General features: G+C 59.5%; 2 protein-coding genes across 6 annotated transcripts; one reads left to right on the forward strand and one right to left on the reverse strand.

The window, feature by feature from the left end:
- Window positions 1-258: 258 nt before the first annotated feature.
- On the reverse strand, window positions 259-11,508 carry LOC123374443 (actin-related protein 2-B-like). The gene is made up of 9 exons (XM_045024448.1): window positions 11,351-11,508; window positions 6,290-6,400; window positions 5,920-6,135; window positions 5,345-5,417; window positions 3,723-3,859; window positions 2,669-2,818; window positions 2,298-2,443; window positions 1,765-1,897; window positions 259-1,380 (listed from the first exon to the last, which is right to left on the reverse strand). Exons 1-9 carry the CDS (start codon window positions 11,396-11,398, stop codon window positions 1,210-1,212), a joined length of 1,185 nt encoding a protein of 394 aa, XP_044880383.1. The 5' UTR covers window positions 11,399-11,508; the 3' UTR covers window positions 259-1,209.
- On the forward strand, window positions 9,506-20,647 carry PELI3 (pellino E3 ubiquitin protein ligase family member 3). Of its 5 annotated transcripts, none has more exons than XM_045024445.1 (7): window positions 9,506-10,011; window positions 16,366-16,518; window positions 17,286-17,415; window positions 17,717-17,818; window positions 18,416-18,613; window positions 19,265-19,453; window positions 20,081-20,647. In XM_045024445.1, the coding sequence occupies exons 2-7, from the start codon at window positions 16,367-16,369 to the stop codon at window positions 20,645-20,647; spliced, it is 1,338 nt and encodes a 445-aa protein (XP_044880380.1). In that variant the 5' UTR covers window positions 9,506-10,011; window position 16,366. The 5 variants fall into 5 exon arrangements, with proteins under 5 accessions (XP_044880380.1, XP_044880379.1, XP_044880378.1 ...); XM_045024444.1 differs by lacking the exon at window positions 9,506-10,011 and adding an exon at window positions 13,399-13,502; XM_045024443.1 differs by lacking the exon at window positions 9,506-10,011 and adding an exon at window positions 15,469-15,523.
- The last annotated feature ends 1,809 nt before the right edge of the window (window positions 20,648-22,456 follow it).

The raw sequence follows: 22,456 nt of genomic DNA on the forward strand, positions 1-22,456 counted from the left end.
ATCTCCCGTTATGTGTATGGAGGGAGCAGGGGAGCCACCCTGAGGCCTGACTCCTGCCCGCTCACGGTTACATCGCTGCTTGGCCCCACTAGGAACTGGGCCCTCCCCCACAGTCAATCCACTCATGGGCCACAGAACAGGGACAAGCACCCCATAGAGGGGAAAGGCCCCATATCTGAGCCAGCCTGTGGTTGAACCAGAGCTGGGACAAACGCTTCTTCTCACCCCTCCCTCCCCAGCAGAGACAGGAGACAGAGAGACACTAAGAAGCAAAAACAATTTAAAAATCAGGGTAAAAAACCCACTTACAGGTTTGTGCCTGTGCGGGGGGTGATTTTCCTCCGGCACGTTTAATACAGAAAATGCGTCGCATGGGAATCCTGCCCCAGGCCCAGCAAACACTCCCCCATGTCTGTGCCCCAGCACTGCAGTGTGGAGAGAGGGGGGCATGGAAAGAAGTGCCCCCCTCCCCCAATGCAGTCAGGCTCCTGCAAAGCTTGTGAATAACCCCTTACGGCCAGCCATGTGCTTGGGAAAGGGTGGGGCCAGTTGGGGCCCCACCCCCTGAACCTGGCTACACCCCCCACCCCAATCCAGTTTGTTGTGTCATTGATGCTGGGGGGTGTCATTGATCCCTTTATTCCTCCCTCAAATTCCCCCCCCCCAACACTCCCTTATTTGCTTCCCAAGGGCCAATCCCACAGGGATGGGGGGGGGGGGGGAAGTGAGCTAGCCCCTCCCCCTGGTCCCTAGAGCACATTCCCCAGGGTGTTAGCCAGGCTTGGGAGTGGGGGACTACCTGGCCTCACTGATCCCTCCCCAGCAGGGGCATCTCCCTGAGATCCAGCCCGAGACAGCTTTGTGTGAACCCCACCCATCCTGTCTCTAGCAGGCTGCTGCAGGGGCCCGCTTGGCCCCTAGGGGGAGGAAAGACGTCACTGGCATGGCCAGGGCAGAGCCCAGGAATTGGGACCGAGAGTGCCCTGGGCCTATGAGAGAGACACCTCCTCCCTTTTCCCACTACACCCGGACCCAATCCCCTGGTACCATGATTATTCCCTCCCCCCGGGGGAAAAAAGTTCCCAAAAGAAGCCCTGTGATTGGTTGGCCCGTTAGAAAGGCAGAATCAAGGCGATATTGACAGGGAGGAAAGGGTTAATGAAGAGATGGGGCAGCTGAGATAGTGGGGGGGGGGAGACGGGGGCATCCCTATCGCACAGTGACCCCCAGCTTCTCCAGGATGCGCGTCCCCTTTTCCAGGTACTCGGCTCGCTGCAGCCAGAAGGTATCCTTGTCCTTCATGATGTCGGCCAACACAGCGCCCCCCAGGAACACCATGTGCTTCCGCCGCGGTGGGTCCTCGATCCGGATCTTGAATTTCTGCAGGGGGAGAGAAGACCATTTATTAAAAACGGGATCCCCAGGATTCAAACCCACAGCCAGGAGAAGAGGCTCTGCCCCCTTGGCTATGGGAGGAGCCCAAGTGGTCTCAGGCACAGGGTCAATGGGATCAGGATTTCACCCCTGGATTTTCAGGCCAGAAGAGCTTTTTCTGAACCCTTGCATCACCCCTGGGCAAATCCACCTCACACAGCAGGGGCCTCCTTGGCCCCCCACACAGGTCAGCTGCAATGGATTGTGGGTGGCACTGGGGAGCTGAGCTGGCCTGTCCCATCCAGGGAGGAGACTGTAGGCCCCATGCCCATTGCAAGGGCTAGGGTCTAGTGGGGCAGTGCCCATGCACCCCACAAGGTGCCCACTCACCGACAGCTTCTCCACATCGCCCTTGAGCACCCGCTCCAGGTAGAGCTGTTTGATCTCACGCTCCAGCCGGGAAGGCAGGCCCGGGTACATGGTGGAGCCGCCTGACAGCACAATGTGCTTGTAGAACTCTGCCCTGGGGAGAGGGATGGAGTGAGACAGACAATACCCCGTGGGAGGGGTCCTCGAGGCTCAGCCCCACTGCACCCCTAGGATCTCCACTCACCCTCCCAACTCCCAGCTCCCCACTCAACCCCCAAACAACTTCCACCAGGATCCCTCCCAACAGGCTTACCCCAGTGATTGCCTCCACTCACCTCCCAACACCCTAGGATCTCCCCAGCAAACCCCTCCAATCAGCCCCCTGGGATCCGCCAACAACCTCTCAATCCCCAATAATACCATCACCTCCCCTACCATCTCACACACACACAAAATCCCCACCAATGGTCTCGCCTTCTAGGGCGGCAGCCCCCCTGCAGTGGCCCAGTGTCAGGGGAAAGGCTCCAGGCTCCACCTCCTGCCCCCTTGCTCACCTGGTGTCGATATCAGCCGCCTGGATGGTGTTGAAGAGCAGCTCAGCCACACCCACACCCTCCACATTGATGAGGTGGGGCTGGAATAGGGCCTCAGGTGCCTCAAATCGCTCACCCCCCACCTTGATCACGCGCCCATCCGGCAGCTGGGGGAGGAGCAGAGGGAGAGCCCATCAGCAACACTGCCTGAGTCTGCGGAGAGCCTGAGCTGATCGCTTGAAGTGGGCGAATCGCCCCAGGCATTCCAATGGGGTGTTAACTCCCAGCCCCACTATGCTAAGGTCCCCACCATCCCAGCAAGGGTCTCTCAATGGGGAAGGAGTGACCCACCCATCCACCAAGCAGAAACACACCCCTAGCAGCTCCCTTACCATGTAGGACTCCACCAGCACTGTGGTCTCGTGAGCCAGCTTCTGCTCCTGCTCAATGTTGTACCCCACGTAGCAAAGCTTCTCCTTCATCATCCGCACCGTCTCAAAATCCGCAGAGTGGTTAAAGGCATAACCCCGCAGCAACAGGAGCTGCCAGGAGGGGGAGACAGAGTCATTGGGGGAACCTACAGTACCAGCAACTGCCAAAGGGGGAGACCATAGTCACTGGAGCTGCTGGGACCCCTCCCCCTCCCATAAAGGTCCCACCCCTCACTCTGGCCTCCTGGGAGGATCTGGGGATGATCTAGGCACTCCGAGTGGGGGCAGGTACTGGCTATCTGGCTCCTTCCCATGCAGGATGCTCCCTTTGAGGTGCAGCTTTTCACTTGTGCGGCACCGTGTTCGCCCCCACGGTGGGCAGAGAGTCCGAAGGCCGGGGGCAAAGGGGTAACACAGAGCGGCGTCAACGTGAGGCACTAGGTCACAGCAATCGACTCGCCCTAGACAGCAGACTGGCCCCCCCAGGAGAGCTGGGTAGCGGGGGGAGGAGGCCTGGGCAGCGAGGTCACTGGGCCAGGCTCCCCTGTGCAGCTGATGAGGGAGTCACCTGTCAGAGGAGGCTGCAGGGTTATAAAGGGGAGGAGCTGAGCTCTTGGGAGGTTTGGGCCATTTTTGACAGAGTAGCCTTGAGGCAGGGCCCTGCCTGAGCCCAGCTGGGTGGAGGCCTCCCCGGGGAAGGGGAGCTAGCGGCAGGCGCCGCGCGCAGGAGGTCGGGTCTGCAGGATCTGAGCTCTCTCTGCTGCGTGTGATGAGGTAAAAGAGCAGCAGGTGAGTCTCGGGGTGGGGGCCGGGTGTGATATCTGCTTCACAGCTGCCACAGGGGTCCTGCAAGAGCTGAGCTGGGCCCGGAAAGCTCACACCTCGGGATAGGGGCTGGACTCCATTTAGGTTCCAGGAGGTGTAAGACATCCAGGAACCCTGGGGCGTGGATTCCCCTCACAGCAGTCCAACGGGCAGCTAGCAAATCTATGACACACCCTCACCCGGCTCTCACCTTGATGAGGTAGCGGGTGATGTCCCGTCCTGCAATGTCCAACCGCCGAGTGAGGTGGGGCAGGGAGAAGCCCTCGTAGACAGGGCAGATGTGGGTCACACCATCCCCAGAGTCCACCACCACCCCAGTCAGCAGGCCTGAAACGGGAGGGAGAGGTGACTGTGCTGAGAGGCAATACGCCCAGCTACCCTGGTATCCCACCTCCAAAGGCACCAGGACTGGCCACTTCCGAGGAAAGGTGAAAATGGCCCCTTAGTGGTGAAACAGGAAATAACATGCCCAGAGGGGATGTCTCTCCTGCCCGCCCTCCCGAAGCAGGGCCCCCCCTGGTTATTCCCTGCACTTCCCACCCCAAACCCTGCTCAGCTCTCAGCCTCCAGGACATCCACTGGCAGGAAGTTCCTCAGGCCAGCAACCCGAGCAACTGCTTCACTCACCTGCCATACGGCAGGGTAGATTTCACCAGGGGTGAGCTGGAGCCGGTTCACACGAACCGGTTGTTAAATTTAGAAGCGGTTTTAGAACCGCTTGTTAACTGGCTTCCCTGCAAGGGAAGCTTTGATGGGCTCTGGCTGGGAAGCCTGTAATTCCTTCTCCTGGCCGCCGGGGGGCGCTGAGCTGTGCTGTGGGAGCCATGTGAGCTGCCTCCTGGCCCTGTTGCTGCTGCCCCTTGGACCTCTGGCCCTGGGGCTCCGGCTGCTGCCCCGTGAGTCCCTGGCTGCATCCTGCTGCTCGGGCTGCTCCCAGCCACTCTGCCCGTGTGAGTACCGCCAGCCCATGCCCGCAGCCCCTGCCTGCAGCCAGCCCATGCCCGCAGCAGCCAGCCCCTGCCCACAGCCAGTCCCTGCCCACAGTCACCCCCAGCCAGCCCCTGTCTGCATCGCCAGCCCGTGTCACACTCCCTGCCTCCAGCTAGCCCTGCCCCACGCCCCTGTCTGTTGTCCACTGGTGCCCTGCAGTTCTCAGGGCAGTAACCCTGCACACCTGTTTCAATGAGGGGGGGCAGGGAGCAGCTGGGACCCACATGCTGTCTGGTCACCCTAGGGTGTGCACAAGTGTGAAAAATCGGGACGGGGTGAGGGGTAATAGGAGCCTATATAAGAGAGACCCAAAAATTGAGACTGTCCCTATAAAATGGGGACATCTGGTCACCCTAGCACACCCCAAGGGAGTGGCAAGGACCCACACATGTGAAACGGAGCTCATTTCTAGTTCAGCCCCATCTTTTTAAAAAAGAACTTTAGGTAGGGTTAACATACATCTGTATTTTCCTGGACATGTCAGGCTTTTCAGTTCTTAAATCGCTTTTCAGTTCTTAAAAATTCCTCCCAGGAAAATACGGATGTATGGTAACCCTATTGGTACACAAAATACATGCTGTGGCACATCCCTTAAATCAGAACTTTTTATAGGGAACCAGTTGTTAAGATTTTAGCAGCTCATCACTGGATTTCACCACTGTAACACCTTCCCCTGCATTCTCTCTACTGCCTCTGCCTTCCCCTCTCCTCTCCCCAGACCTCTCGCACCCTCTCCCTCTGGCCCTCCCATACCTCACCTGCGCCGTCCCTTCCATTTCCCTTCATGCCCCCACTCCCACTCTAGCCCCAGTGCCCTCTTACCCTGGGCGTAGAGAGTCAGCACGGCCTGGATGGCGATATACACGCCTTCGAACTGGTACGTCTCGAACATCACCTGGGGGGGAAGAGGAGAAATCATAGGCACAGCCCTGCCGCTGCCCTTCAGCCCCAACCTCCTGCTCCTGCGACCCAGCCCTGGGCTCCCCACCAACGTCCCTCACGCTCTGCCAGTGCCCCTCAATCCCCCCGGGCTGTGCTGATGCCCCTCAATCCCACCCTGCAGCCCCATCCCCTCTGGGCTGTGCTGGTGCCCCTCAATCCCACCCTGCAGCCCCATCCCCTCTGGGCTGTGCTGGTGCCCCTCAATCCCAACCTTCAGCCCCATCCCCTCTGGGCTGTGCTGATGCCCCCTCAATCCCAACCTGCAGGTCCCCCCCCCCCCCCGGCTGTGTTGATGCCCTGCAGCCCCACCCCCCAGGCTGTGCTGATCCCCCTCAGTCCTGCCCCACAGCCCCCTTCCCCCCTCGGGCTGTGCTGATCCCCCTCAGTCCCGCCCCACAGCCCCCCCCTCAGGCTGTGCTGATGCCCCTCAGTCCCGCCCCACAGCCCAGCCTGACCTCGATGATCTTCTCACGGTTCTTGGTGGGGTTCATGGGGGGCTCGGTGAGTAGGATCTTGCAGCTGCGGGGGTCAACGTTGAGTTTCTCGGGCCCGAAGGTGTAGTCCCACAGGTATTTCATGTCGTCCCAGTTGCGCACGATGCCATTCTCCATGGGGTAGTTCACCTCCAGCATGGAGCGCAGCTCACTGGCCTCATCCCCTACCATCAGGTCCTGGGATGGGCAGAGGGCAGATTTGAGACACCAGCACTTTGCCTAAGCCACCACCAGAGGCCAGGGCCCCTCCCTCCAAGGAAAGGCTCCCCTTCAAAGCCCCCCTCCCCTTACCTGACCCCTGTGGGACATGCCCCCCCTGCCAGAGCCTGACCTTGATCTCGATGTTGCCCACGCGGGCGGTGGAGCGGATGATGGGGCGCCCGACCAGGGCAGGAAAGATGTGCTCAGGGAAGTTGGAGCCGGCAAAGCCGCACTTAACGAACTGGAGGGAGGGAGAGAGAGAGAGGGAAATGAACCAGGTGACAATCCCCCCCGCATCTCCGCCCAGCCACACAAGATCCTGCCGACCTGGGGACAGGCCAACCTGGGAAGAGAACTGCCCCATTCCTCCATCCAGCTGGCTTAAGGGCATGACATGCAGGGCCACCTGGCTGCTACCGTTACCCTTGCAACACCTAGAGGGTGTTCTGAGGTGGGGGGGGGGGTGTCCCAGGCTAGCTGGGCCCACCAGGATGAGCGGGGGTAGGGAGCAGAAGGATACCAGGCTGGGTGGTCACTGGAAGTATCACTCTTTAAATCCCTACTGAATTTCTCCCCTCAGCCCCAAATCCTCTTGGCACAGCCCTGAGCCACAGACACCCCTGCCCCAGGGGGAGGGAGCCAAATTGTGGCAAGAACTGTGTCCAATGCCCCCTGGCCTGGCCTAACCCTCCCTGTCTGCATCCCAAGCGCCAGCAGGAGGTGCTACATGCATACAGTCTCACTAGGCCCACCTCCCTCCCCCTCCTCCTCCTCCTCATCCCCCCCAGCCATGGAGGGAAGTAGCCTCGGGTGCAAAGTCTAGAGGAAGTGACACTTCTGCTTTTGTAGACACTCATCACTCCCTCGCTCCCCATTCCCCCCCACCACCATGGCATGGGAGAGGATCCACCAGTATCCCCATGCAGGGAGATGTGTATGCCCTGCTATTAGGAGTATTAGGGTAGTGCCAAGAGGCCCTGTAAAGCAGTGGTTCTCAACCGGGGGGCCACAAGCAGGATTCAGGGGGGCTGCCAGACAGGGCCGGCGTTAGACTCGCTAGGGCCCAGGGCAGAAAGTCAAAGCCCTGCTGCAAGGGTAACGGTAGCAGCCAGGTGGCCCTGCATGTCACGCCTGGGCAGCACGAGCCTGGGGCCACGAGCCCCACCTCACGGGGCTGAAACCAGAGTCTGAGCAACTTAGTTTTGCGGTGGCCCCTGTGGAGTGGAGCCCCAGGCAATGGCCCTGCTTGCTACCCCTTAATACCAGCCCTGCAGAAAACAGTTGTTGTGGCCCAGGAGGGCCGTGGAGCTTTTATAGCATGTTGGGGGGGCCTGCGAAAGTAAAAGTTTGAGAACCCCTGCTGTAACGGCCTAAGACAATATCCCTTTAAATAGTGTGTGAGTCCTTTAGGGGTGCTCACCGCGTTCTATGCTTCAGAAGTGAGAGCAGAGCCCCCATCGTGCCAGGTACTACCTAGACATACAGTGAGAGAGAGGCCCTGCCCCGAAGAGCTCTGTCTGAACAGATAGGGGAAACTGAGGCCCAAAGAGGGGAAAGCTCCCACCCAAGGTCACACAGGAAGATGTTGGCATAGCTACAATTAGAGTCCTGAGTCCAAGTCCCACCCCCACCCCCACTATTCACTCAACCACACTGCTTAATTTTGTTCTGATCTGTGGATGACCTCATTACCCATCTCAGTGCCCTGCCACCTCTCCAAGCCTGGTCTCCTGTACACCCAATGACAGCGAGCTCTGCAAGTTAATTAGAGTTTGTGTAAAAGCACTGGGCCTGATCCTCTCACCTGCCCCAGGGGACTGGGCCCTCCAGGGTGGCAGGCAATGGACCCATTACTCCCTCTGAGCAGTGTAAGTTTCACCCAATGCTCCTTGGCTTCCCAGATTAGGCAAGTGTGTCCCCTAGGCCTTCCTCGCTCCCATTAACCTGTGGAACCCTCTGCCACTGGACACACCTTGCAGGTTAATTCTGCCTCATGTTGAAAAGCAGGCCCAAGCAATCATAGCAGAAGCACTGGCCCTGCCTGCTTTGGGAGTGTGAAACCTGCAGCGAGCGAGTGGGAGCGAGCGGATGTAGAGAAAGAGGAAATGCAAGAGCTGAGCCTGCTTCTGCTAGCACAACACATGCAGTCGCACCAGCAGACCCAGCCTGCAGGAGACAGGCACATCCCCTCTGGCCCTATCGCTCCTGGCAGCACCCTGTATTTCTGGGCAATCTCCCCTTCTGGCTACACACTCTGCATGGCCAAAGCCTCTGAGCAACAGCCCTTAGAGAGGAATCTCATTTCTGATTCCTTTTACAGGCACTCTCCTGGCGTCCTCCCTGCAAAGGGGGTTTTGCTTCATGTTTCATTTCCAATTTACCTTCCGCTTTGGCACAATGCAGGCCTGTCTCCCGTTTAACTTACAAGTCAGCAAGTGTGGGCAGAGCTGCCATCCTGCCAGGCACTGCACAGACCCCGACTGAGATCAGGGCCCCATTGTGCCAAATGCTGCACAGAGCCCCTCCCCCCAGCTGAATTGGGACCCCTTGTGTTGGGTGCTGCAGGGAGCTGAGATCGGGGCCCTGCTGAGAACAGCCAGGTTGCAGACATTTCTGACAAACACTTGGATAGACCCAGTGTGCAGTGCCAGAGTTCCCTGTCGAACACACAGCATAGCTGTTAACCTGCAGAACTCACACGGAAGATGTAAGACTCCTGCAGTAGGCAATGGGGAATGGCCTCACATTAGCCTCCCTCTGCTCTCTCACTAATGGGTAGAGATTAGATCAAGTCCTGGAGCCTGAGGTTTCATCCCCTGCCAGGATTTTTGTCAGCATCAACAATTCCAACTCTGCAGATTCTGCTTCTCCACAGAAATGACCAATCCCTTCTTGGACTTTGCTGACCAATGACCAATCCCTTCTTGGACTTTTCAGCCTCAACAATGTCCTGTGGCAGTGAGTCCCACAGGCTAAATATGCCTTGTGTGAACCAGCATTGCCTTCTCTCAGCCCTGACCTCATGGCAAAGCTCTCCAATGAAGCAGGTTAAAAGGAGTTTCTCGCTTGGAAATATTGAAGAAAAGGCTCTTATGATGTTTGCTGTAATGTATATCACACACAGAGGCTTCTTTACAGACAGGCAGAGGAGTGCCTATGGAAGTGGGGATCTGCCCCACACAGGTGATGAAAGGGTTAATGTGGGCCTGAGAGCCCAATTAACACAGCTGGCTGGACCTGGAAGGTGGGCCAGGCCTCAGTGAAGATCAAACTCCGCTGGGGAGGAGCCGATGGAGCTATAAAAAGAGGAAGTGGGGGTGGAGCTAAAAAAAAGGGGGAAGAACTCTACATCCTGGTGGGGGAGGGGGAGAGAAAAGAGAGTGCCTTGAGTGGCCTAGTAAGGATCTGATTGGGGATGGGGGTGCCTGGAGGGCACCAGATTGATGCAAGTTCATGTGGCTGACCTGACCTAAGGGTAGGGCCCAGATCTCTGGGAGCTTGTTAAAGAGCCCAGAGGGGAGCTGGGGATGGGGCCTGAAGAAAGGCTAAGGGGTAGGATAGAGACGGAGGAGACAGTGACAAGGCATCTGATAGCACAGAGCTTGGCTGCACGTGCTAGGGGCCCTGGACTGAACCCAGCACATAGAGGGTGGGCCTGGGCCCCCCAACCAGCCCCTGGGGGAGGTAGCGTGAGGCCTCTGAGAAGGGGATAAAGGTGACTGGACGAGAGGCTGGTGTACAGGGCTGTAGGGACCACAGGGCCTGGCATTGAGGGCCAAAGATCCAGCATGAGGACGAGGACTGCTTTTGGCACCCAAAAAGGGTAGAACCGAGGTGTGAGCCAGCTGAGAGGTGAGGAGAGGAACTCCACCACGGTTGGGCAGGGGAAGTAGGAAGGAAAGAGCTGTTACCCCTCAGTGCTCCACAAGGGGGAGCATCAGGGGGAGCCCACTCGCCTACAGGGCTAGACAGGACTGGAAGGAGACTTGCTAGCCAAGGAGGTCATCACTACCCCCCACCCCGCCCTGAGAATCCCGCTCCAGGAGGGGTGTTCGCCCCCCACTGCTGGGGGAGGCTGTTTCAGAACCTCCCTCCTGTGAGAGGCACAAACCTTCTTCTCACTTCTAGCCTCAGCTGATCCCTGGCCAGTTTAACCCCATTTGTTCTTGTGCCAACTTAAACTTCAGTAGCTCTTCTCCCTTGGGGGTTTCTGCCATGTATTTAGAGGGAGCACCCAGATCCCTTCTCTGCCTAGGCTGAAGAGACTCAGCTCTTTCAGGCTCCTCCCCTAAGAGCGGCTCTTCATTCCCCTGATCAGCCTAGGAGCCAGTTTCCCTGTTGAATGGGGTGAACGGAACTGCACACAGTATTCCTGATGTGGTCTTACCACTGCCTTGTCTAACAGTACTAATGCTCCGCTCTCTCCAATGGAGGTGCCTTGCTTATACTGGATATACAAACTTCCCCCTACACAAAGCAATTCAGCAGAGGGGATGAGTCAGGGTGGGATGACAGCTGAGATTCCTGGGTTCTATTCGCGGCTCTGCCAGTGAGCTGCTTTGTGACCCCCCAGCAAGTCCCTTTTCCTGCCTCAGTTTCCCTTCCTACCCTTTGTCTATTTAGATGGCGAGTTCTGCAGGGCAAGGACTGTCTCTCACTGAGTGGCTGGGCAGCACCGGGCACAAGGGGGCTCTAAGCTTGGTCAGTGGGTCTGGCACAAGGGCCCTTGATTTCAGGCTGGGAGTGCAGCTCCCACCGTAATGCAAATAAGAAACAGAAATTGGCAAGCCGGAAGCGCCAACGCTGAGATGCTGGAGGAGTCGCTGGGCCCCTTCCGCACCCAGGCCAAGCGAACCCTGTCCGGCCAGGGGAACTGCCGACCAAGCCGGAGCAGTCACCGGCCACACTGGCCCATAGTTACTCCACCTGCTCCTCCACCTCCCTCACTGGAGATCCGGGACCCCGCACTGCACCCCGGGGAGCGGAGCTGGGCGAGGCTTTTCCGGCGGCTGCAAACCCCTTTAAGACAATTGCTTCTTGCCGGTGCCAGTGGGAAGGCCCGATCCCCCTGCTCCTCCCGGGGCCCGATCCCCACCCCGGGCAGCGGGGCTGGGCCGGGTCTAGGTCCCGAGCCGCGGCTCTCGGCCGCCCTTGCTCCCAGCCAGGGGTGGGGCCGGGGCTGCACACTCACCCCCGTGCCATTGTCGCACACCACCACCCTGCGGCCTTGGCTGTCCATGGGGGCTCCGCCTCTCGCTGCCCTGCGCCGTCTGAGCCACGGAACCGCGGTACCAGCCCAGTGACCCGGCTCCCAGCGCAGGAAACCAGCCCCGCTGATGTAACGTCCTGGGCTGGGACCGCGTCGGGGGCGGGGTGTGTCTGTGTGCGACGCGCTGCTGCCCCCTGCTGGGGAGACTCAGGAAAGTGTGTGGGGCGGGGCAGGGGGGTCCCCACTGCCTCTCCCTCCGCGGGAAAAGCTGCTTTCAGCAGCACCAACCTTGCAGTTAGAGCCACCCACGCAGCGACAGCCCGGGGACTCCTGGCGGCTCATGACGGGGCTCTGCTGCTTGGGGCAGTCACTGGGTCAAGGGGGGAGAGGTCAGACTGTCAGGATTGCCCCCATCACCGCAGGGCTCAGCAACTCTCTCTCCCCCCTCCCCCCAGGAGGCAGGGCAGCGCTGTGAGCCCACTGCACAGAGAGGGAACTGAGGCCCAGTCTTTACACCCCGGTCTGGCTTGGGCTATTGGGGCTCTGGTTGCAGGGCTGTAAAATTGCTGTGTAAACATTCAGGTTTGGGCTGGAGCCGAAGCTCCAGGACTCCAGGAGGGGGAGGCTCCCCTGGCTCCAGCTGGAGCCGGAATGTCTGCCCAGCAAGTTTACAGGCCTGCGGCCCTTGGGCGTCTGCTTGCTGTGCAGACATACCCGCGGGGCTCTAGATTCCTAGCGCTTAAGGCCAGCAGGGACCGACAGATCATCCAGCCCGATCTCCCCCGTCAAGCACAGGCCTGATCGCTCACCTAATTCCCCCTCTAATGAGCCCCAAGCCCTTAGTTAAACCAAAGCATTTCAGTCTCCAGAGACTAACCTGTTGTGAGGCTGAGGGGCCCCCAATGCCCGGGCTCCTGCAGTGGCAGGGAATTGCTGAGGTGAGTCATGCCCAGGGGATCCCAGCAGGTGACCTGTGCCCCATGCTGCAGAGGGAGGTGAAATCCGCCCAAGGTCCCTGCCAATCTGACCTGGGGGGAAATTCCTTCCCAGCCCGGTGATCAGCTGGACCCTGAACAACTGGGCAGCATGCACCAGCTTGGCAGCTAGAGAAAAGATTCTGTGAACAGGCTCAGAGCCCAGCACCTACTTTTCCTCACCCTCCGGTGTCCTGTTTCCAGCTGTGGCCAGCCCTGATGCTTCAGAGGAAGATGGGGGTGGGGTGGGAGGGGAACCAACCATTCAACCAACCCAGAATAGATCTGGCAAAAAAGTGACTTGGCCAAGGGGACACCAGGAGGCTGGTGGGGAAAGGAAGTGAACCCAGGCCAGTGCCCTGGCCCCTGAACCAGCCTTCACTGTCCTGCTCCTAATGGGCAAAGAAGGATACAAGAGGCCAAGGAAATTTTGAGGCACAATTAAGAGTTTGCAGAGGCCACTGGCCCCTCAATGTCTCCCCAGGCCCCATAGTGGAGATAGGGCAGAAACCCAGTTCGAAGTCCAGGGGGAATTCCTAGTGTGTGGGGGAGGGTCCATATACCGCCCCAATGCAGACTCTCATGCGCCCCAACCCACAACAAGCGCCCTGCCCCTGAGTCCAGCTCTGCTCCCCACATCCAGCTCTGATCAGCTCAGTCCCATAATTCAGTCCCCTCAATACAGCTCTAACCGCCACCCCCCCAGCTTCCCTCCTCCGGATCAGCTCAGCCCCCCAATCCAACTCTAATCCAGCTTCAGTGCCCCCGTCCGGCGCTCCTTCCTCCGCTCAGCCCCCCCGCCCGCTTCCGATCCCCCAGTTCTAGCCTTTTCCATCCCTTCTCGCACCTGCATAGTAATAAAAGGGCCTCGCCCCATCCCCCCACGAGTGACGCAGCGGCTGCGGGCAGGGGGTGCACGCGTGGCTGGGGGGATCCCTGCCTGCGATGGGGTGGGGAGGAGGCGGGAGCAGGGCAGGGAGGGGCGGGGGCGGCTGTGGTGGTCTCGGGGCCTCCCCCGCTCACACCCCGCCCCGCGGGGAGGGCAGTTCCGCTCCAGCACTGCCGGCGGAGACAGCAGCAATGCAGGGCTATTCATCCTGGCGGCGCGACGCAGGCGGCTGCTGAGCCAGGCTGCGGGGGAGCTGGGGCCGCGCCGAGGGGTAAGCGGGGGGCTGCTGGGGGGATTAAATGGGGGGAGACAGAAGCAGAGGGGCGGCTGGAGATGAGAACCTCAGTGTCATCCAGTCCTGTGACCATCCCTCCCTCCCCACCCCTGTAACCATCCTTCCCTTCCCAGTCCTGTAACCATCCTTCCATCCCTCCCACCCCAGCCCTGTAACCATCTCTTCATCTCTCCTTCCACAGCCATCTATCTATCTATCTATCTATCTATCTATCTATCTATCTATCTATCTATCTCCATACACTCCATCGGTTTCTCTCTCTCCTTGAGATCTGACTGCACCATCAGTTCCCCTCCTTGTCTCACTCACACGCGCGTTTGTTGGCTGGAGGGGAGGGGGTTGTTTCTTGTACACGGTGTGTCAGATAGGGACACCTCCACAGCTACACCCCCTCCCGCCTCCCAGCAGCCCCCAGTCACTTAATCCCCAGCCCCTGATCCCGGCCCCCCTCTCTCCTATCTCACCCCTGACACACACACCCATCTGTGGCTCTCTGCGCACCCAAACCGGGGCTGCAGTCTGTGTCTGGCTGGAGGAGGTGCAGGGATCACCTGGCTCCCAGGCAATTGCTGCCAGCAGCTGCAGCAGCAGCCACCGCCCCCTCCCTGCCTGTGTGTGTTTGGGGAGCCGGTTGTGTTGCTGGGGGGCGGTGCCTGGGAGGGGAGCCCCTTGCTCTTCTCCATGTGAGTTGTGTTGGTGGGAAGGGAAGCGCCTGCTCACCCCATTCCGGTGTGTGCTGGGAGGGAGTTGTGGTGGCGTTGTGTTGGAAGGGGATCCCCTGCCATTTGTGTGTGTTTGGGAGTTGTGTTGGGTGGGAGGGCAGCCCTTATCCCTTCCCTGTCTGTTTGTGTTTGGGGAAAAGAGGTTGTGTTGTCCTTGTGCACGTGTGGGGAGCCCCTTGCAGCCTTGTGTGTGTGTTGGGATAGAGTTGTGTTGTGGAGTTAGGATGTCTCTCCCTGTGATGACACCAGGAATTGTTGTGTTATGTTGTTTTGGTGAGGGTTGTTTGGCTTCTTGCTTTTCAAAGGGGGTGGGGTGAAGGATGTTTATCCTGCATGTGTGTAAGGGATGGGTATGTGTGGTGTCAGGGGTGGTGTTACCAGGTGTGTCTGTCTGCCGTTTCAGGTGTGTAGTGTCAGGGGTATGTGTCTGCGTCATTTCAGGTATGTCTGTGTGTAGTGACAGGGTGTCTGTGTGTTATGTCAGGTGTGTGTGTGGATGGTTGATGTTACAGTTGAGATATTAGAAACAGATGTTTCCTCTCCCCATATAACTATGTACAGACTGAAGAAACCAGTCCGTAGACTCTCGCCCTCCCTCCCAGCCATTGGGCCTCTCCTGTCCCTGGGCTGGGTGGGATGATGGTTGGGAGGCACTGCATTCTGGTACCCGATGAGTCCCCGCAGCTACCCACATCCCGAGCCTCAATGCCCACAGCTGCCCCTACATCTCAGGGAACCCCACAGACCAGCAATTCCTTCTGCGTCCCCTGCATCTTATGCTGCTCTGGGGAGATGAGAAAACTCGCTATCCTCGTTCCTTCCCCAGGTTCTCCTGTCTCGCTTAGGTTTCACTGCCTGGCACAGCTGGCCTTGTGTGCCATGGATCCCATTGCAGGGGAAGGCCAGAGGGCCAGCATCTGGGGGCTGCACAGGCCTCTGCACATGGGCAACCCATGGCAATCCATAGGGGCAACTCAGAGCAGGGAGGGTTTTGGCCTTCAGGATCAGCTGGTGAGGGGGCGAGGGGGAATAGGATGTGGGGTCTTTCCCTTCTAGGGGGCAGGCTCTGACCCGGCCTGAGTTGGGGGGACCGACTGAAGGGAAAGTGTTTTCCTGGTAACAAGAGGGGTATTAAAGATCTAAAATGTCACTGTGGTGACAGGGATTCCAGTTCAGGAATGTTGCCATGGAAACAATGGGGTTGTTATGGTCTGGAGCCTCGCCATGATGCCAGGTGGATGTCAGAAATCAGGAGTGTTGCCATGGTAACATGAGGTTGGGAGCTCTCCGGAGTGTTGCCATAGTGACAAGGGGTTAAGTGTTAGGGGCATTGTCATGGCAATGTCAGGGTGGGGATGGACAAGGGGGGGGGGCAGAGTCCTGAGCTGCCCAGCTTTCTGTGTTCCTGTTGGACATAGGGGAAGTGGGAGGAGAAAGGGGCGGGGAGGTTAACACTTCACCTGCCTTGTGGTTGGGACCCACTTCCTTCCTCCCCCCAGACACACACCATCCACCCATCCAAATACAGTGGATAATCAGCTGAACATGAGCTCCCAGTGCAAAGCTGTGTTCACAAGGGCTAAGGGGATGCTGGGATGTGTAAACAGGACAGTCTGAAAGAGGAGAAGGGAAGTTCTGTTACCTCCATGTGTGGTGCTGGTGTGGCTGCTGCTGGAATCCTGGTGCCCACAATGCAAGAGGGATGCTGATAAATTGGAGAGGGCTCAGAGAAGAGCCACCCAGAATGAATAAAGGGCTGGAAAACAGGCCTTGTAGTGAGTGACTCCATAAGCGGAATCTGTTTAGCTTAACAAAGAGAAGGTTAAGGGGTGACTTGACCCCAGTCTAGAAGTACCTAGGTGGGAAACAGCAATGTGATAATAGAGAGCTCTTCAGCCTTGCAGCCAATGATCTAAAAAGAACCAAGGGCTGGAAGTTGAAGCTAGACAAATTCAGAGCAGAAATAAAGTGCAAATGTTTAACAGTGAAGGTAATTAACCATTGGAACAACAACTAGATGGGGGTGTAGGGGGGTGGATGGACAGAAGGGTAGAGAGATGGGATCTAAGCCCCAGGTTGCATTAATTACCACTTCATCCCCTTTTCTCTCTCTGCAGGATGGTGCTGGAGGGCAGCCCCGAGGCCGTCAGCTCCCAGTCCCTGGATCTGCGGCGATCCTCCCCCAAGGGCTCCCGGATCTTCCCCTCTGCTGGAGAGGGCTCCCTGCTGCACAAAGAGGCTGTGAAGTATGGAGAGCTCATTGTGCTGGGGTGAGTGGGGACTAGGGATGAGGTCTGATGGAGGGGAGCCCTGGGGATATGCAGGTTGGTTTGTTAGTCTAGAGTCTCTAGGAACATTGGGGCTGTGCAGGCCAGCTTGTTGTAGCGTCTCCAGGGGTGCTCGGTGTGCACGCTGGTTTGTTATTGTAGGGTCTCTTGGGGATGCTGGGGCTGGTTTATTATGGAGGGATGAGGCAAACAAGAGCCCTCTCTGGTAACACAGAGCCAGCTGAAGTGGGCACCTTGCCTGGACAGGACTCAGGATACCTGGGTTCTATTCCTGGGTCTGCCACTGACCTTGGGCAAGTCCCACCCCCTTTTGGAGCCTCAGTTTCCCTCCCACTCCTTGGCTATTCAGACTGTGAGCTCTTTGGGGCAGAGACTCTCTCTCATTGTGTGTCTGCAACACCCAGCACCACGTATCTTTGGCGGTGCTGGGAGTGCTGACTTCCTTAGAAGCACTGTTTAACACTTTGTATGCTGCTAAGGTGCCAGTCAGGGAGCAGGCAGGGCTGGGCTCCCAGACCCATTCCCGGCTATCCCAGAATTCTTTGCTCATTGGTGTTGCTGTTCTGGCCCCGGGGGTAGGGGTTCGGCACTGCCATGACACCTGGTTTCTCTTGCTTGTGTTGCCATCCTGGGCCCAGAGAGGAGTGTCTGGCAGGGTGGGGGCTGGGCCTTGTGCTGGCTCAGGCGGGGAGGGTGGTGTGTGTGGGGGGGACAGTGTCTCTATGGGACTAACCTCCCCACACACACAGATACAATGGCTCCCTGGCCAGTGGGGACAAGGGCCGACGCCGCAGCCGCATCGCACTCTTCAAGAGGCCAAAGGCCAATGGGGTGAAGCCGGACGTGATACACCACATCTCCACCCCCCTTGTCTCCAAGGTGAGCCATGCCCCTGCAACCACTGCCCCACGGCCATGGCTTCCAGCAGGCTCCCAGGCAGTGCTGCTGCCTGCTTTGACCACCAAGGGGAGATACTGCATATAGACACAGCACTGGGGGGCGCCAGGGCAGGGGACACTGGCTGGCTCGGGAGGGGTGGGGAGGGGGAGACAGGGAATGGGATATGGGCCCTTTCCCCACTAGGGGGCTCCAGCTCTGATCTGACTTGGGGGGACAGGGAATGGGGCATGGGGGTGGTGCTGGGGCCATCTGGCTCAGGTAATGCTCTCTGCTCCCCCAGGCGCTCAGTAACAAGGGCCAGCACAGCATCTCCTACACGCTGTCCCGCAGCCACTCCGTGATTGTGGAATATACGCATGACTGTGATACGGACATGTTCCAGGTACTGCACCGCAGCTACCCACAATGCACTGTGGCTCCCCCTCTCTCTCCCCCATGGCCACTTGCCCATGACATCTTAGCTCAGCCGCTGCCCCTTCCACCACTGCTTAACCCAGTCTGGGGTCAGGGTGCCCCCTTGTGGCAACATCAGGCAGTACAGGATAGGAGCCAAGGCTTGGCTAGAGCCTCCACTTTGTGCCCATCAAAGCCCTTGTCTGGCTCAGACTCTATGGATCCCATTTTGCCTCACTGAAGCCTCCACCTGCAGTTCTCACTCACATCCTCTCCTAGACTGTTGGGCATTATTGCTGTGTAGCCCCCATGCCCCCCCCCAGAGGTGGCTGCATCTCACTGGTGGGTAAGGGATTCCTGTATCACCAGTCTCCATGCCCACCCCAGAGGTGGCTGCATCTCAGCGCCAGGTGAGGGGGATCTCTGTATAAACAGCCCTCACACCCTCCTCCAGAGGTGTCTGCACGTCAGTATTAGGTGAGGGATCCCTGTATAAGCAGCCCGCACATCCCACCCCAGAGGTAGCTGCATCTCAGCCCGGAGGGGGCAGGAGGAAGCTGGTCGCTCAGAACTAGTGTCTGTACAGATTGGCCGCTCCACGGAGAACATGATTGACTTTGTGGTGACGGACACGGCACCTGGGGGAAGCTGCACCAGTGACGGGCAGTCTGCCCAAAGCACTATCTCGCGCTATGCCTGCCGCATCATCTGCGAGCGCAGCCCTCCCTACACCGCCCGGATCTACGCTGCAGGCTTCGACTCCTCGCGCAACATCTTCCTTGGAGTGAGTGAGTCCTGACAGTGTCGAGAGGGGACCTCCCCTCTCAGGGGCGCTGGCTGCAATCCAGCCCCAGACCAGGGGCACTGCCTGGCTCGGGGGTCAGGGAATGGGACACAGGGCCTTTCCGTCTAGATGGTGCTGGCTTCAATCCAGCCCCAGGGCAGCTGGTCCTCAGGGCACTTGTTCAGGGAAACAGGTGCCCGAGGTCCCTGTCCTCAGCGGCTGTGAACCCCAAGGGAATACTGGAGGGGGAGCAGGAGCCATGGGTCATCGCTGGGCAGGGTGCTGGTCCAGGCTGGTGCCCTGTGGCTGAGGGTCTTCTCCTGGGTATGATGGGAGTCCAAGCATGGGGGACAGCAAGGCTCAAGCCCTGGGGAATGGACTGTAAGGGGCGCCCTTGCCCTGGATCACTGGGAATAATGCGGGGGCCTGGGACCCATGAGTAACGGTTACTTGGCTCTGGTGAAGGTACTGGGAGCCTCTGGGTCCTGGGGGGTGCTGAGTGCATGTGTTGGGCATGGAGGAGAATGGGGCAGGTGGCCCACTTGGCGGGGGAACAAGGAGCTGGGTCCAGATGGGGGGATTCAGGGGAGGAGCTGTAAGGAGCCCCTCCCCCCCCACGTTGCCATGACCCCTGGCTGCTCTCATTGGCAGGAGAGGGCGGCCAAGTGGAGGACGCCGGATGGGCTGATGGATGGGCTGACGACCAATGGGGTGCTGGTGATGCACCCCACAGGGGGCTTCAGTGAGGACTCGGCGCCTGGGGTCTGGCGCGAGATCTCAGTGTGTGGGAATGTGTACGCCCTGCGCGACAGCCGCTCCGCGCAACAGCGGGGGAAGCTGGTACGTGGGGCCCATGTCATCCCTCCTGGGGGTCCCCCATTCCCTGCACGGCCCAGGGAGCTCCAACCTGCACCGGGGCAAGCTGGTACCTGGGGCCCCAACACCCTGCTGGGGTGCCCCGTTCACTGCCATAGGGGGGGCCCTGCCCCACCCCTCCAGGAGGTTCCTCCTGTCCAGGGGGTGCCCCCACACCCAGCGAGGGGGTTGCAGGGACCTGATATAGGTCCGTGGGAGGCCCCGGTCCCCTTGGTGGTCATAGAGGAAATCTCCCCCCTGCCAATCCCGGATGGACTCAGTGCCCAGAGGGATGCCCCTGGTTTGGAACAAACCCCCAGCCCTTTGGCCTGGTGTTCTTGCCCTCTCATGTGTCATGCCGCCTGGCCTTGGATCCTCCCCCAGCCTGAGCCCCCTCCCCCACATGCCCCCAGTCTGGTGATCCTTCCCCCAGTGCCCCTCCAGCTTGACCCTGCCCCACCTGTCTGGAGCAGATATCTCCCTCCTTTGGTCCATCCCCTCCGGCCTGACTTCCCCCTTTCCCCTCCCCAGCCCCCACAGCTTAACCTCCCTCCCTTAGAACTGATGCTTTTACGCCCCCGGCTCCCCGCCCCCGGTTCCCATGTCCTGCAGGTGCAGACCGAGTCCAACGTGCTGCAGGACGGCTCGCTCATCGACCTGTGCGGGGCCACGCTGCTGTGGCGGACCACAGCGGGGCTGCTGCTGACGCCCACCCTCAAGCAGCTGGAGGCACTGCGCCAGGAGACCAATGCTGCCCGCCCCCAGTGCCCCGTGGGCTTCAACACGCTGGCCTTCCCCAGCCTGGCCCAGCGCGGCGTAGTGGACAAACAGCAGCCCTGGGTCTATGTCAACTGCGGCCACGTCCACGGCTACCACAACTGGGGCTTCCGCAAGGAGAAGGGGGGGCTGGAGCGGGAGTGCCCCATGTGCCGCCGAGCTGGGCCCTACGTGCCGCTCTGGCTGGGCTGCGAGGCCGGGTTGTACCTGGACGCAGGCCGGCCCACCCACGCCTTCTGCCCCTGCGGCCACGTCTGCTCCCAAAAGACTGTGCAGTACTGGGCCCAGATCCCGCTGCCCCACGGCACCCACGCCTTCCATGCTGCCTGCCCCTTCTGTGGCACCTGGCTCACAGGCGAGCGGGGATTTGTGCGTCTCATCTTCCAGGGCCCCATGGACTGAGCCTGGGGACTCAGCAGGGGGACGTGGACTGAGCAGATGGGGTGGGGCGGGGCCCAGGGACTCAGCAGGGGCGGGGCCCATGGACTGAGTCGGCATACCTGGCAGGGGCTGTGGACTGAATGGGGAGCCAGGCAGGAGCATAAGTGGAGGAGGAGCCTGTGGCCAAAGCGTGCGTGTGCGTGTGGTGAGGTGAAGCCTGTGGCCTGAGCGGGGGGACATGGCATGGCTCTTTGGACAGAGTGGGGGCTGGGCAGGTGCGCGGGGGTGCCCATGGACTGAGTGCGAGTGACCAATAAAACAGCAAAAAACCTGGGGGGGAGGAAACTATCTACAAAGACTAAACAGGGGTGTGTCCGTGTGTCACTTACTGCCTGCCCCCAGATGGACCCAACTGCCCTGTCCTGCTGTGCAGGTCCCTGTCTCCCCCCGCATCCAGCCCAGTATCCGTCCCCGCCCCAGCAGGAGCAATGGCATACCCCCTGCAGGCTGTTATCTCAGCCAATGCCCCCTGCTGCAAGAAGTCCCACAGGTGAGAAGTAATGGGAGCCCCAGGAATGGGTGCCCCAGCTCCTCAGGGTCCCTAAGTCTAGTGCCCAAGGGTCCTGAGAGGCAGGCTGGGGCAGTGATGTCAGCCCAGCTCCTGCTAGCGAACGTGGCTCACGTGGGCAGCCCCCTAGATGCAGCTGCCCTAGCAAGGACCCAGGAGTGCTGGAGGAAACCAGCTGGCCGGGCGCTCCCTGCAGGATGCAGGGGCTGAGAACTAAGGCATCCCTGGGTGTATAACCAGTGGGGAGAGGGAGGTCCCCTCCACATACTGCAGTGAGGCGACTGCACCCAGTTGTGGGGCACGACGTGTCAGAGAGGAGCTATGAGAACAAGGCTAGTCTGGACTCAGGGAGCCCCTTGGAAGAGCTCCTCCGAAGGAGGATCCCAAAGGGGCTCAATCCCAGTCTCTTTTCCCCTCCCCTTCTGGGAGCAAGGGGTTCCTCCATCCCACAGATAAAGGCCGAGCCAGAACCCCAGGGCCGGGAGCCGATGCTGGTCACATTTGGCCTGGAATGGAGGGGCAGATGGGGTAGAGCTGACTGACACTCCATCACTCAGTGGCTGGGGGGCATTGTCAGCCTGGGTGATGCAGGGGTCGGAACAGCCGTTTCTGGCCTTGAAATCTATGGAGCAGGATATGGAACAAGAGGTTCTTGGGGACAATTGACTCTTGCTGTCACTGGTGTGTCCCACGCTAACCCAGTGTGTGGCTCTCTGGCTCCTCCTAGTGGTCAGTTGTGAGTGGCCTGTAGCCTTGGAGCTGCCACAGCCGCTTCTTTAGCTCAGACAGGGATCCTGGGCTCTGTTCCTGAGATGCGGAGGGGAGTTACATTTATTCTGTGACAGCTAAAGGCTCAAACCGTCCCTGTCGCGCCAGGTGCTGCACAGACCTTGACTGAGGTCAGGGCCCATCGCGCCAGGTGCTGCACAGACCCTGACTCAGATCAGGGCCCTGTCGCACCAGGTGCTGCACAGACCCTGACTCAGATCAGGCTCCGTCATGCCAGGTGCTGCACAGACCCTGACTCAGAGCAGGGCCTCATCGCGCCAGGTGCTGCACAGACCCTGACTCAGATCAGGGCCCCATCGCGCTGGGTGCTGCACAGACCCTGACTCAGATCAGGCTCCGTCATGCCAGGTGCTGCACAGACCCTGACTGAGATCAGGGCCTCGTTGTGCCGGGTGCTGCGCAGACCTTGACTGAGATTGGGATCCCATCACACTGCACAGACCCCAGCAGAGATACGGGCACCCTCAGGCTGG

The sequence above is a fragment of the Mauremys mutica genome, chromosome 7 (assembly GCF_020497125.1).
Source record: "Mauremys mutica isolate MM-2020 ecotype Southern chromosome 7, ASM2049712v1, whole genome shotgun sequence".
Classification (NCBI taxonomy): domain Eukaryota; kingdom Metazoa; phylum Chordata; order Testudines; family Geoemydidae; genus Mauremys; species Mauremys mutica.

What these genes read in the sequence shown, in the direction of transcription:
- LOC123374443 (XM_045024448.1), bottom strand. Translation starts at nt 11,398, where the DNA reads ATGGACAGCCAAGGCCGCAGGGTGGTGGTGTGCGACAATGGCACGGGG. An exon ending in ACCGTGAGAAGATCATCGAG is followed by an intron (nt 5,418 to 5,919) that starts GTCAGGCTGGGC and finishes CTTCCCCCCCAG; the next exon opens with GTGATGTTCGAGACGTACCA. An exon ending in TGCTGGTGGAGTCCTACATG is followed by an intron (nt 2,444 to 2,668) that starts GTAAGGGAGCTG and finishes CTCCTCCCCCAG; the next exon opens with CTGCCGGATGGGCGCGTGAT.
- PELI3 (XM_045024443.1), top strand. An exon ending in CGCGCAACATCTTCCTTGGA is followed by an intron (nt 18,614 to 19,264) that starts GTGAGTGAGTCC and finishes TCTCATTGGCAG; the next exon opens with GAGAGGGCGGCCAAGTGGAG. An exon ending in CGCAACAGCGGGGGAAGCTG is followed by an intron (nt 19,454 to 20,080) that starts GTACGTGGGGCC and finishes CATGTCCTGCAG; the next exon opens with GTGCAGACCGAGTCCAACGT.